The sequence below is a fragment of the Loxodonta africana genome, chromosome 3 (assembly GCF_030014295.1).
Source record: "Loxodonta africana isolate mLoxAfr1 chromosome 3, mLoxAfr1.hap2, whole genome shotgun sequence".
In the NCBI taxonomy this organism is placed as follows: domain Eukaryota; kingdom Metazoa; phylum Chordata; class Mammalia; order Proboscidea; family Elephantidae; genus Loxodonta; species Loxodonta africana.
The window spans coordinates 204,116,637-204,129,219 of record NC_087344.1 but is presented as its reverse complement, the minus strand read 5'-3'; the positions used below and the strand labels follow the sequence as shown (position 1 = coordinate 204,129,219).

General features: G+C 43.5%; 1 protein-coding gene across 3 annotated transcripts in view; it reads left to right on the top strand.

The window, feature by feature from the left end:
* Positions 1-12,583, top strand: part of ILDR2 (immunoglobulin like domain containing receptor 2) — a 49,594-nt gene that overhangs the window by 34,686 nt on the left and 2,325 nt on the right. For all 3 annotated transcript variants that reach the window (XM_064282898.1, XM_064282899.1, XM_003415216.3), the window contains 2 exons: positions 6,978-7,091; positions 11,280-11,484. In XM_064282898.1, the coding sequence (XP_064138968.1) occupies positions 6,978-7,091; positions 11,280-11,484 (319 nt within the window). The remainder of the gene's footprint in view (positions 1-6,977; positions 7,092-11,279; positions 11,485-12,583) is intronic.

Below are 12,583 nucleotides of genomic sequence, written 5' to 3'. Positions count from 1 at the left end.
TTGACCCACTCATCTTTCTTGGCTTTTTTCAACCTAGTGCTTTGTAATTTTTCCTTCTCTCTCTGTATATGCTGGTTGTCCTTTCTCTGCATATCCTCCATTTTCCTATTTGGTCTGAGGTTCTCTTCCTAGGAATCTTAACTATTACTATGACTTCAGTCACATCTATATGCTAATGACCTCCAGTCTTTATCATCATCCTTTCTTCTGCACCTCAGTCCCATATATTCTACATTTCTTAGTGGATGGCACCATCATCCACCTAGTTGTCCAAACCAGAAGGAGGGACTTCATCCTCATTTCTTCCTTTTCCCTTATTTCCCTCATCCAAGCCATCACCAAGCCCTTTAAATTTACCTCAAGATAATCTCGAATCAGTTTACTTTCCTCCATCTCCACTTCAATTATCCTAGTCCTAGCTGCCTTCATCTCCCATCTCAGTTAATGCCGTTATCTCTGCCATGTCTTCCACATATACTCTTGCCTTGCTCTATTTTATTTTCTTGCAAAAGAATTGAGTCAGCAAGTAGATTTTTGAAATGTCATTTTCAAAGCTAATAAGGATGTGTGTCTGTATATATGCCTGCTGTATGTATACAGAGATTATGCAAATTTTAACCATCGCTTCTCCCACAATGGAGCTGCTGTCACCCTGGGGGTGGAATTTGGCAGCTGTTCTATCATCCATAAACAGCCTTAGCTCATTAAGATAGGACAGAAAGAACAAGGCTATATCCATGGATATCTGCCTTACAGACTTCTTTAGCAAGTTTTATAAGTTGGATTTGGGCTGTAAAAGAGAAATGAGCTAAAAAATTGTTGAGCCTTACCTGGGTCAAAAATATCAGCTCAAATCCATTAAAATATGAATTTTTTGAAATTATACTTTGGCATCAAAGTGAATATCCCAGTATCTCCTCTCCACTAAAATCAAAGCTGGCAGGGCTGATCAATTAAAGTTGGTGAGGTATGAAGAGCCACATGAACCAAAGGACTTGGACCAGACTGAACTTGAAAAGAGAAATAAATCATCCATCGACCCTAAACTGAAACATCGCCAGGAAAAAGAGTCATTTTTCAAATATGCTGGACTTTAGCCAACAGTCTAGGACATTTCTTATTAAAATATCACCACGCATCAGAGAGTTATCTGATCTTCAAAAAATTACAGGTAAAAATCAATCTGACACCATTCTATGTGTTTTCAAATCAAGAAAAAAAATATTACGATTGCCTACAAATGTTCCCTGTCTTCAAGGAATTTACAGTCTAGCAGAGTAGGGAATGAGGGCTAATGAAATAAAATGAGTAAGAAATATAAGGCAGTATATGGTAAGAAAGGAGCCCTGGTGGCGCAGTGGTTAAGAATTCGGCTGCTAACTAAAAGGTCAGCGGTTCAAACCCACCAGCTGCTCTGTAGGAGAAAGATGTGGCAGTCTGCTTCCTTACAGCCTTGGAAACCACATGGGGCAGTTCTACTCTGTCCTATAGGGTCTCTATGAGTTGGAATAAACTTGACAGCAACAGTTTTATGATAAGAACCATCCAATGATGCAGAATTAGAGAAGGAAGGGTCTTATCTGCTTGGAGGAACCAAGAACAGTTTTCTGGTGTTCTGTATGCTCCTGAGCACATATGTGACCCAGGACCAGATTCTACCAGAATGAGAGAACTAGTTTAGTTGCCACAACTTATAACAATGAAAAAAAAAAAAAACCCAACACCTTTTTAAAAAGAGAATTGCCTAGCTTTTGAGCTACTGAAACCAAATGGATGCTACCTCTAAAGTCTAAAGATGAATACTTTGTCTCTTGTTGTCTAACAAATAAGAGGAATTTAGGTCTCTGAAGTCATGGTATGGTGTGACAGAGAAGTCACACCTGAAAGCGGTAGAGTGGAGTCTCTTTATAACGCCAGTATTGAAAGAAAACTACCATCTTCATCTAGGCTGTAAAGCGTTACTGTAACTTTTTGAGGACATGATAACATACACATATATAATCAAATCTGTGTCATAATGAGGGGTGTAATTTGTTACAATGACACAGAAAGCAATCTAAGCTCCAGTCCGAGTTGCAATTAATCAAGGGGCCTCCAGCTGTTGCCCCCAATATCTGCCATCTTTAACCACCAGGGGACAGCTGATGCATCGTTCCATATAGCAACCGGTTTCCTACCCTCATGACCTTTATCTCAATATCGTTGTTCTTATTAAAAAAAAAAAAAAAAAAATTTTTTTTTTTTTCTTATTAGGTGCTGTCAATTCTGTTCTGACTAAAATGACCCAATGTACAACAGAACGAAATGCTGTCCAGTCCTGCCCCATCCTCACAATTGTTGCTATGTTTGAGCACATTGTTGCAGCCACTGTGTCAGCCCATCTCACTGAGGGTCGTCCTCTTGCTGACCCTCCACTTTACCAAGCATGATGTCCTTCTCCAGGAACTGGTCCCTCCTCATAACATATCCAAAGTATGTGAGATGAAGTCTTGCCATCCTTGCTTCTAAGGAGCATTCTCGTTGTACTTCTTCCGAGACAGATTTGTTCATTCCTCTGGCAGTCCATGGTATATTTAATACTCTTCACTAACACCATTAATTCAAAGGCATCGATTCTTCTTCAGTCTTATTCATTGTCTAGCTTTCACGTGTATACGAGGCAATTGAAAACACCATGGCTTGGGTCAGGCGCACCTTAGTCCTCAAGGTGACATCTTTGCTTTTTAACCCTTTAAAGAAATCTTTTGCAGCAGATTTGCCCAATGCAATATGTTGTTTGATGTCCTGACTGCTGCTTCCATGGGTGTTGATTGTGGACCCAAGTAAAATGAAATCCTTGACAACTTCAATCTTTTCTGCGTTTATTATGATGTTGTTCATTGGTCCAGTTGTGAGGATTTTTGTTTTCTTTATATTGAGGTATAATCCATACTAAAGGCTGTAGTCTTTGATCTTCATCAGTAAGTGCTTCAAGTCCTCTTCACCTTCAGCAAGCAAGGCTGTGTTACTTGCATGTTGGAGGTTGTTAATTAGTCTTGCTCCAATCCTGATGCTGCATTTTTCTTCATATAGCCCAGCTTCTTGGATTATTTGCTCAGCATACAGATTGAATAAAGGATACAACCCTGACATACACCTTTCCTAATTTTAAATAAACCACTCAGTATCTCCTTGTTCTGTATCAACGACTGCCTCTTGGTCTATATACAGGTTCATTCATGAACACAATTAAGTGTTCTGGAATTCCTAGTCTTTGCAATGTTATCCATAATTTGTTATGTTCCACATAGTTGAATGCCTTTGCATAGTCAATAAGACACAGGTAAACATCTTTCTGGTATTCTCTGCTTTTAGCCAAGATCCATCTGATATTAGCAATGACATCTCTCGTTCCACATCCTCTTCTGAATCTGGTTTGAATTTCTGGAAGTTTCCTGTCAATGTACTGCTGTAACCCTTTTTGAATTATTTTTAGCAAAATTTTACTGCACCAGATATGATATCGTTTGATAATTTCCACATTATGTTTGATTACCTTTCTTTGGAATAAGCACAAATATGGATCTCTTCCAGTTAGTTGATTGACCAGGTAGCTGTGTGCCATATTTCTTGGCATAGATGAGTGAGGTGGTCTCTAAATTCAGGTGGGATATACTCAGGGTTGTACTTTGGCTCTTGTGGACTTGTTTTAATTTTCTTCAGTTTCAGCTTGAACTTACATAGGAGCAATTGATAGTCTATTCCACAGTCAGCCCCTGGCCTTGTCCTGACTGATGATAATGAGTTTCTCCATCTCAGTATTACTGAATGTTTATTACCAGAACAGTGCTTCAAGTAGTAAGAACATCTAGATAAAGCCACAGGTGCAGATGGAATAGATCCCCTCCCTACTTCCTACAAACATGTTTGTTTTCTTAACTTAAAAAATCATTATCAATAATAATAACTGAAAAACTAATCTATACCTTGCTGCTCTTCCTGGCCAAAATTCTCCAACAAACCACCCACATGGCCTCATCTGCCATACTCTGTAATCCGTTGTAATATAGTTTCTATTCATGGTTTCTCCTCATTCATTCATTCATTCATGCAAACACACATGTATTGATGTCTGCAATGTGCCAGGCACGATACTAGGTACTAGGGACACAGAGGTGAACAGAGAAGGTCCCCAGGAAGTTTATGGTCTAGAGAGGGAAACTCTACTGAAAATATTCTTCCCAAAGAAACTGCTGGCCCCACCCCTATCCCCAGGCTGGCAGAAATTCAATTCAGTGAACATTTAGAAAGTGCCAACTCTGTAAATCACCACCCTAGGCACATGGGGGAGCCCTGGTGGTGCAGTAGTTAAGAGCTTGGCTGCTAACCAAAAGGTTGGAAGTTCAAATCCACCAGGAGCTCCTTGGAAACCCTGTGGGGCAGTTCTACTGAGTTGGAATCCACTTGACAGCAATGGGTTTTTCTTCAGCTAGGCACATGGGGGATCCAGATTGATTAAGCGTGTTTTTTTCCTAGGTGTTTAATAGGGAAGTTTAGACCCTTATAGAAATAACTTGAAACAAACTAGAATGTATTAAAAGCCACAATAAAAGTACAAAGTAAATGATTTGTAAATTAGAGGAGAAAGGAAGGAGGGAAAGAGAGAGAGAGAACTTTTCTAGCTATGAGAATCAAACAAAGCCTTATGGGTGAGGTGGCATTTGAACTGCACCAAATAATTAGCAAAGAACGCTTAGTGCTCACTGATTTGGTCTTCATTTTCCTCTTTTCCTTAATGGGTGGATAGTATTTGCTGCATTTTATAGTCACAAAAACTGAGTTGTAGATAGGTCATTACTTAATGGAAGTCCCTCAACAAGCCAGCAGCAGCATGCCAAAAGATACCCACTTCCTCATTTCCCAGCTCTGTGTCCCATCCATCAGACATAACTGCCTCACAACCGACATAGCAGTTCCGTGGGATAATTGCATTTTAATTGAACTGTCTGTACCACTCTGTAAACGCCTCTGCAGAGACGGGATAGTGTGTAGCTTGATAAATAAAATCATTTCTGCTAATAATTGCTTCCACACAAGGATTATGGATCTAACCTCTGGTGAAGGTGCCACTAAAAATCTTGTGCTTAGATTCATTAATTTAAGTAATTCCACAGTTGAGATGAATCTGAGCTGCCCGGCCTGTTCTCATGTAGAAATTCAGTGCACCTGCAAATGGGTGTGTGGGCGTCCTTCTCTGTCTTCAGTGCCTATGCTGTGATTACAGTGCTGTGGAATTTTATATTTTAATCTTCAGTGTAGTTTGTGTGTGTGGGCAACATGACCAGAGAGTAGAATGCATGGTTTTCTCCAAGCCATGAAGGTTTCTTTATGGAATGTGCCTCACTTTGGGAACAGGGAGTGTTGGGCTTGGACCGCTTGCTTCCATCTCACTGTACCGTGCTGACAGACCAGGAGAGGACCATGCAGCAGACCACACCAGTTGCCGTCAAATTGACTCCAGCTCATGGCAACCCCATGTGTGTCAGGGTAAAACTGCTCCACAAGGTTTCCAAGGGCTGTTTTTTAGAAGTAGAGTTCCAGGCTTGTCTTTTGAGGTACCACTGGGTGAACTCTAACCTCCAACCCTTCGGTTACAGCCAAGTTGAGTGTACCACCCAGGGACTCCACAGCAGACCATAGAACCCATGGGATACCCAAAATAGATAAGAGTATTTCATACTCTGGAACTGGCTTTCTCATCTTCCCCTTCTACCTCTCTTTACTGCCTCTCATCCTAGACTCCAAAGGGGCAAGATGGGCCAATGCAATTAAGCTTCAGTTAGACTATCTGGTTCCAGCCCAGCACTGCTAGTTATTCCTGGGCAAGTTAGACAAGATCTTAAGCCCCTCTGAGCCAAAGTTTTCTCAGCCATAAAATGTGGCTGATAACAGTAGCTTCCTTAGGTGTGAAGAGCAAATGTCCATGTTAAGCATTTAGCCTGACCTTGCACATTTTCCATGTTCAGTAAATCTTGTCTATTACCATTAATATTCTGTCCCCTTCTCCTTCATTTCCTTCTTTCTCTCTTATCTGTGCATTGGGCCTGCCTGTGTCTGATCACCCTGAGGGCTGGGATTGAATTCAGCTGATACTTAATTGCTATGGCACTTAAAGAGCCCCTTTGTCCTTGACAATATGGGGGGTGAGGATGTAGGAAATGGTATTATCTCCGTGCTTTAGTTTAACTGTTTTAAACCCTGGAAACACCTGCTTGTGACCACATAACGGCAGGCTGAATTAATCATGACCTAAATATGGTATTCCCTTTTCTAAAAGAAAAATGCTAATGAAAGAAAATGGAATCACGATTGGAAATCACCTGTTTTGCATCTTGCTTTGAACTACTGTGTGTATGGTCTGTAATCTGACATTAGCTCTTATACATCACCCAGTTTAAGGATTTGTTGCACCATCTCCCAGGCAAATGTAGCCTTTCAGGCCACTTTTGTCAAGGTCCCTAATGTTTGGGCATCTGTTTAAAAGTCACAATCAAATATTCTCCCACCAAGTGAAGGTGTGATCCTCACAGACTATACAGTGGCATGTGTCTTCGATCTAGAAAATGGTCTTTTTGTCATTGTGAGTATACGCCCCCAGTGGAACTGAAAAGCTTTGAGAAGATGAGCTTTAAATGGAGTCATAGGATAGGAAGCAGAAGTTAACAAAATCGAAAGGAAGCAGAAGTTAACAAATGACTAGAAATATACCGTAATGGGATTTTGTTGTTGACCTGCTGCTAGTCCTCCATTCCAATGGCGCCATCTGCTAAAAGGGTCTCAGATATGATGTCATATATATAAAGTATTATGCCAGGGTGATTTAAAAAAAAAAGTTGTTATAATTGGGAGCCACGTTTCCTATGTTATAAAATGAATGGAGGCATTCTTCTCCTGATATTTGCCTTTCTCAGCTCACCTTCTTGTTCTTTTCTCAACAGTTCGCAAAGGCTACCGGATCCAAGCAGACAAAGAGAGAGATTCCATGAAGGTCCTGTACTATGTCGAGAAGGAGCTGGCTCAGTTTGATCCAGCCAGAAGGCTGAGAGGCAGATGTGAGCATCTGTTCATTTTATGGGATCTGTGCATCATGCAGTAGTTAGAAGCTGCAGGGAATTTTGGGGTTACCAAACTTGGGCAGGATGGAATTTGCAGAGTCAGAATTAGCAGGAGAAGCTGGTGGCTCTGAGTATGCAAGAGGGAAGAGAAAGATTTTCTGGTCTGAAAGTAAGAACAATCAGGCACTCTCTTGGTTTATGTTCTGTCTCTCCATGGGCAGTCAGTATTGCTGGGGTTATACAATTCCAGGGTTTGAAATATTTTATTAAAATCGTCTTCCCTACTACCTCCTTTAAAGTATATTCAAACCATTGAATTAATATGTGGATGCTTAATTATCAGTTCTTTCCAGTGTGGAGGCCCTTAGCATTGAACAATTCACCTGTCAATTTGTTGCACGGAGACCTCGATGAAAGTGAAAGATCAAGTCTGCCAAATGAATCTGGTGCAGAAGAAGCCTACATTATTCTTCAGAGCTGCCCCGTAGCAGAGACTGAGGGGAAAGCAAGAGGGCTGCCTCCCTTCTCAAAAGACCCGTTTAATGGCTAAGTCTGTAGGTGGCAGAGCCCCAAACCTTAAGTCCCCCATAGCCCTTGGAGACTGCAGCTGACACAGCTGATTCTTCTGGGTGGATTCCAAATTACCATCTATCACGAGAGGCAGCACAAGGCAGGTCTGACATGGAAGGGCTAATTATGAGAGGGTGTTGGCAGGCATGGGAGTGAGGTCACTCTGTGTCTGTCTGAACACTCCTCGCCTTGGAACCACTGAGAGACTTGATGGAATTGTTGGGGAAACAGTTCCAGTCTAGAGGAGCTTTATTCAGATTAAGGACAACATATTCCACCCAGTTTGCAATTCTAAATCCGTCCTGTCTGAGTTGTATCCATTGCGGTATCCTCCCACCGCACCGACTATAAAAAGCCCATCTCCAGATTGGAATGTCAGGAATGCAGATGTCGCTGCACTTGACGAGCGGATTTTCACACTGTTGTCATGGATCCCTGTACGGGCCAGGGATAGAGAGAACGATCGGGGAAGGGGCATGCAGAGGGACTCTTAGAGTCTCACGGCTTAGAGGAGAAGTTAAAAACTAGGGTTGAAGCTAAAGGATGAATTCTGGTTTATATGATGTAGCCTGTCTGCCTTGATTAAAATGGTCACCAGGGGCTGGCTGGTCATAAGGTAATGGAATCTTAGAGTCGAAGGAGACCTCAGAGATGGTCTCAGTCAACCTTTGCAGTGTAATAATTAGGGAACAGATGCCCAGAGAGATGAAGTGGCAGAATCAAGACTGCAGCCCAACTCTTCTGACTCTCAGTCCTGTGCTCTTTACATAAACCGTGGAGGGCTCCATGGCTGGCAAAGCAATTCCGTTCAGAGACCACAACCTTTGAGCTTGTAGAACTTTAGAATATTAGCCAAGGGACTCTGAGATCACTGAAGCCACTTCCCTTATGTTGAAGAGGAGGAAACTGAGGCAGAGAGGGAAAGTAACCAGTACAGATACTCAGTGCAGTACCAGAACTGGGAACCCCAATCTCCTGTAACCTCCAGGGTGACATTACAGTCACTGGATAGAATGAAGTAGGAATAGAGTTCACTTTACTTTGAGAAAGTCTGTTCCTAGAGAGCAAAGTAAACTCTGGTGGAATCATGGAAGTGGGCTAGTCTTAAAAGTCTCGTTATAAAGTGGATTTCACAGCTTCAGCTTTGAGCAGGGGAGTAATAGATTCTGTAAAAATTTGGAATCTTGGGCCAAGGCTCAAGAATTTGCTAGCTAGTATGAGACGGCACTGGGTTTGGGTATGATCCTCATTAGGAGCCCTGGTGGTGCAGTGGTTAAGTGCTCAGCTGCTAACCGAAAGGTTGGCGGTTTGAACCCACTAGCTATTCTGCGGGAGCAAGATGTGATAGTCTGCCTCTGTAAAGATTACAGCTTGGAAATTCTATGGGGCAGTTCTCCTCTGTTCTATAGGGTCACAATGAGTCAGAAGCGTCTCTTCAGCAATGGGTTTATGATCCTTATTTGCCTTGCAAATGAATAAGGGGTTGTTCTTGGGATATTTTTAATCTGGGGAGTCCTAGAGTAGGGGTCAACAAACTATGACTCCCTGGCCAAATCTGGCCCACCTCCTGTTTGTAAAAGGGTTTAGGTGATGTAGCCTATCTACCTTGATTAAAATGGTCACCAGGGACTGGCTGGTCATAAGGTAATAGAATCTTACAGTTGGAGGGTATCTTAGAGATGGTCTAAGTCACCCTTTGCAGTGTAATAATTAGGGAATAGAAGCCATGTAAACATGGCTGTTTATGGGAACATAGCCAGGCCATTCACTTATTGTCTATGGCTGCTGTCATACTATGAGTAGCTGTGGCAGTACAGTTGGCAAAGCCTTAAATATTTACCACCTGGCCCTTTACAGAAAAAGTTTGCTTGCCCTTGTCATAGAGCTACATTGTTGGGTGTATGTGTGAAGCGGGAGATGCTGTTGTTTGTGTTCAGCCTGGTGGAAATTTTAGTGCAGTGTACAGCCTGGACAATCCATCATTACGAATGGTGACACAGAGATAGCCCTCACTGGCTGCAGAAACGAAAAGTCATGTTCCTGAAGGTCAAGGAAAGTTCTGAGCGGACAACATTATTTTTCAATCATTTCACTTTGTGCATATTTAAATTCTCTCTATGGTTCCTAGGAAATTGGAATTCACTGGAATCACGAGAAAGGGAAGGTTCTAGATTTTATTAATCAGTGGATCTGGGTTATATTCCTTTAGAGCAAGCATAAAAAGCCCATTCTCCTTAAGAGGAAGAAAAGGTGCATCTTCAAAAATATATAGTTTTATAACTCAAAACCCGCTGATCACAATGATTAAACTGAATGACACGCAAGGTACACCCAGCACCCTGGTGAAACAGGACTAGAAGGCTGTGTTTGTACCATGGGGGTGGGGGGGGTTCCCTCTCCTTTGTGGGGAGGAACCAAGAGAAATTCTCTGCTCCTCCAAGAATTGTTGGGGAGAGGGAGGGGAAAAGCAGGAAACCTGAGACACACATCTGTGCTTCCCACATCTTATTTTTGCTTACCTTGCACTCAACAGCCAGGCCTTAAGCCTCATAAATATTGCTTCTGATAATATTTTGAAGTTCTAACTAAAGGATTTTAGAAAACAAGTGGATTCCGTTACATTGCAAATAGATTTACTAGATTTGTTTTTTAAGTAAAATTCAGTTTAATCCATTTCACAGTTCTGCAAATAAGTAGCTTTTTTTCATTTCCAGATTTTGATTCTGGTCCTTATTCACAACTGCTTTTGCAAAAAGCTACTCAGGCCACCTTAGGAAATCAGACAGCTGTGACCACGCCTCATTCTTACATGTCGGGGCTGGCGCAAGAGTACAAGTGGAAACCCACAGGCCATAGGTGCAGGCCATCCCTCTTTTCATCCCATCCCCCCAAATAGCTGTGAGCCCCCAAGGCCACATACTCCTGGGGTACTCTTTGGGGAGAGGAAGAAGACTACCCAGGCCCTGGAAGTAGACTTGGTGCCATTTGGGCAGGATATTCCAGGCTCCTGGGTGAGCATGGTTTAGAAGGGTGGAGGGCACGGGCACCAGGTGAGCACATCCCTTTGGCCCGATGGACCCCTGCTCTGTGGAGAGGGGCACAGCTGAAGGAGGCCAGAATGAGGCACCTCTGAAACGTGGGCGCTACTGGCTATGAAGCCGCCATCTTGGGACTGGGTGAGTGGTAGGGAAGATGCTGTAATCTGTGTCTTCTCTTTTTGCCCTTTCTGGCTCAAATGCCTGGGATCAGCATGGCTCATTTGACAGGAAGAAGAAAAACACTTGAAAAAGGATGATGATGTCCTAGGAGGAGGCCAGCTGCAGAAAGCCTGGGTTCTGGGAAGCCTGCCTTTGCTGCAACAATATCAATTACTCTCCCATTCCAAGAACAGGGCATATAGGAAGCCTCCCTGTCTGTAGACATGTGGGCCTCTAGCTAGAGCCAGTTCCTGCCGAGCTAACAACACAAACAGTGCTAGTTAAGTACGCAACCCACCCTGGACAGGGTTAAAGCCCTCAGGAAGGAGTGTCCTAGAGCCTCTGATCAGCCCTTAACAGAGTGCATCTCCTGTCTAACACGCCGAAAGCTCTGTCATGCCTGGTTTTGTCCCCGCAGATAACAACACCATCTCGGAACTCAGCTCCCTGCATGAGGACGACAGCAATTTCCGCCAGTCTTACCATCAGATGCGAAGCAAGCAGCTCCCTGTATCTGGGGACTTGGAGAGCAATCCTGACTACTGGTCAGGTGTCATGGGAGGCAGCAGTGGGCCAAGCCGGGGGCCCTCAGCCATGGAGGAGCGGGAGAGCTTCAGGCACAGGTGAAGATGGCCGTGGAGGGGCAGCTCTGGTGCTGAGTGTGGCAGGGAAGTAGTGGGGCAGGAACGGGAAAGCAGGGCAGATCTGAGGCTGTTTCCCCAGGGCTCAACCAGCTGTTATCTGATAGCATCTCTCCCATTCTGGGTTACCCTACCACATCTCTCTGTGGGCTATTGATACCCAATTCTCACATTTATTAAGCAAGGGTACACTTGTGACATTGTGTATGGAAGGAATCATCCAAGGCCCTTGGCAATGAGTGCCCCTGACTCCTTAAAGAACCTCGTTAACATTTCCCTGCCCTTTCCACGTAGTTTATCCGATAGGCTCTAAAAAATGCCACTCATCATCTCCAACATTTTTGATCGTTTATGATGTGAAAGATGAAATGCCAAACACTCTATGCTGTTGCATTTAATTCTACAGCAACTCTAAAAGGTAGGCACTATTGTCGGCGTTGTAAGTTGCCAATCAAGGTGGCCCCCTACCCACGGCACCCCCGTGTGCACAACAGGATCAGACTGTTGCGATCCATAGGGTTCTCACTGGCGATTTTCTGAAACAGGTCACCAGGACTTCCTTCCTAGTGTGTCAACCCTGCTGAAACCTGTTCAGCATCATGCCAAGGCTACTGACAGCAAGGCACCATTAACGTCTCAATTTTAAGTCGAAGGAACTGGAACTTACAGGTGCTGAGGAAGTCACCCAGGGTCACACAGCCAATGAATGTGGGAGGCCAAGATTTGCACCCAGTTTTGTGTGACCACTTCCCCACCGAATGGCACCTTCCCCGCTCACCTGTCCTATCTGCAAGCACAGCAGACATCCCTCCTCTGGAGTTTACAAACTGCAGGGGGCCTTCTGGCCTGCTGCCCTCAGAGATAAGCTGGCCCTCACTCTTGGGGAGGAAAAGGTCTCTGTGTGTCAGCAAATATTACAGGGACTCCTTGGGCCATGTTTGTATTGCAAGCCACACTACCTATGCTGACTTTGAGGGAGGGTGGAGTGAGACATGTTGCTGTCAGTTGGAGGTCACATAGTAATAATCAGAAGGCCCCAGGTGTGTTTCAGCACGCGATAGACCACAAAGTGTTTTTATCC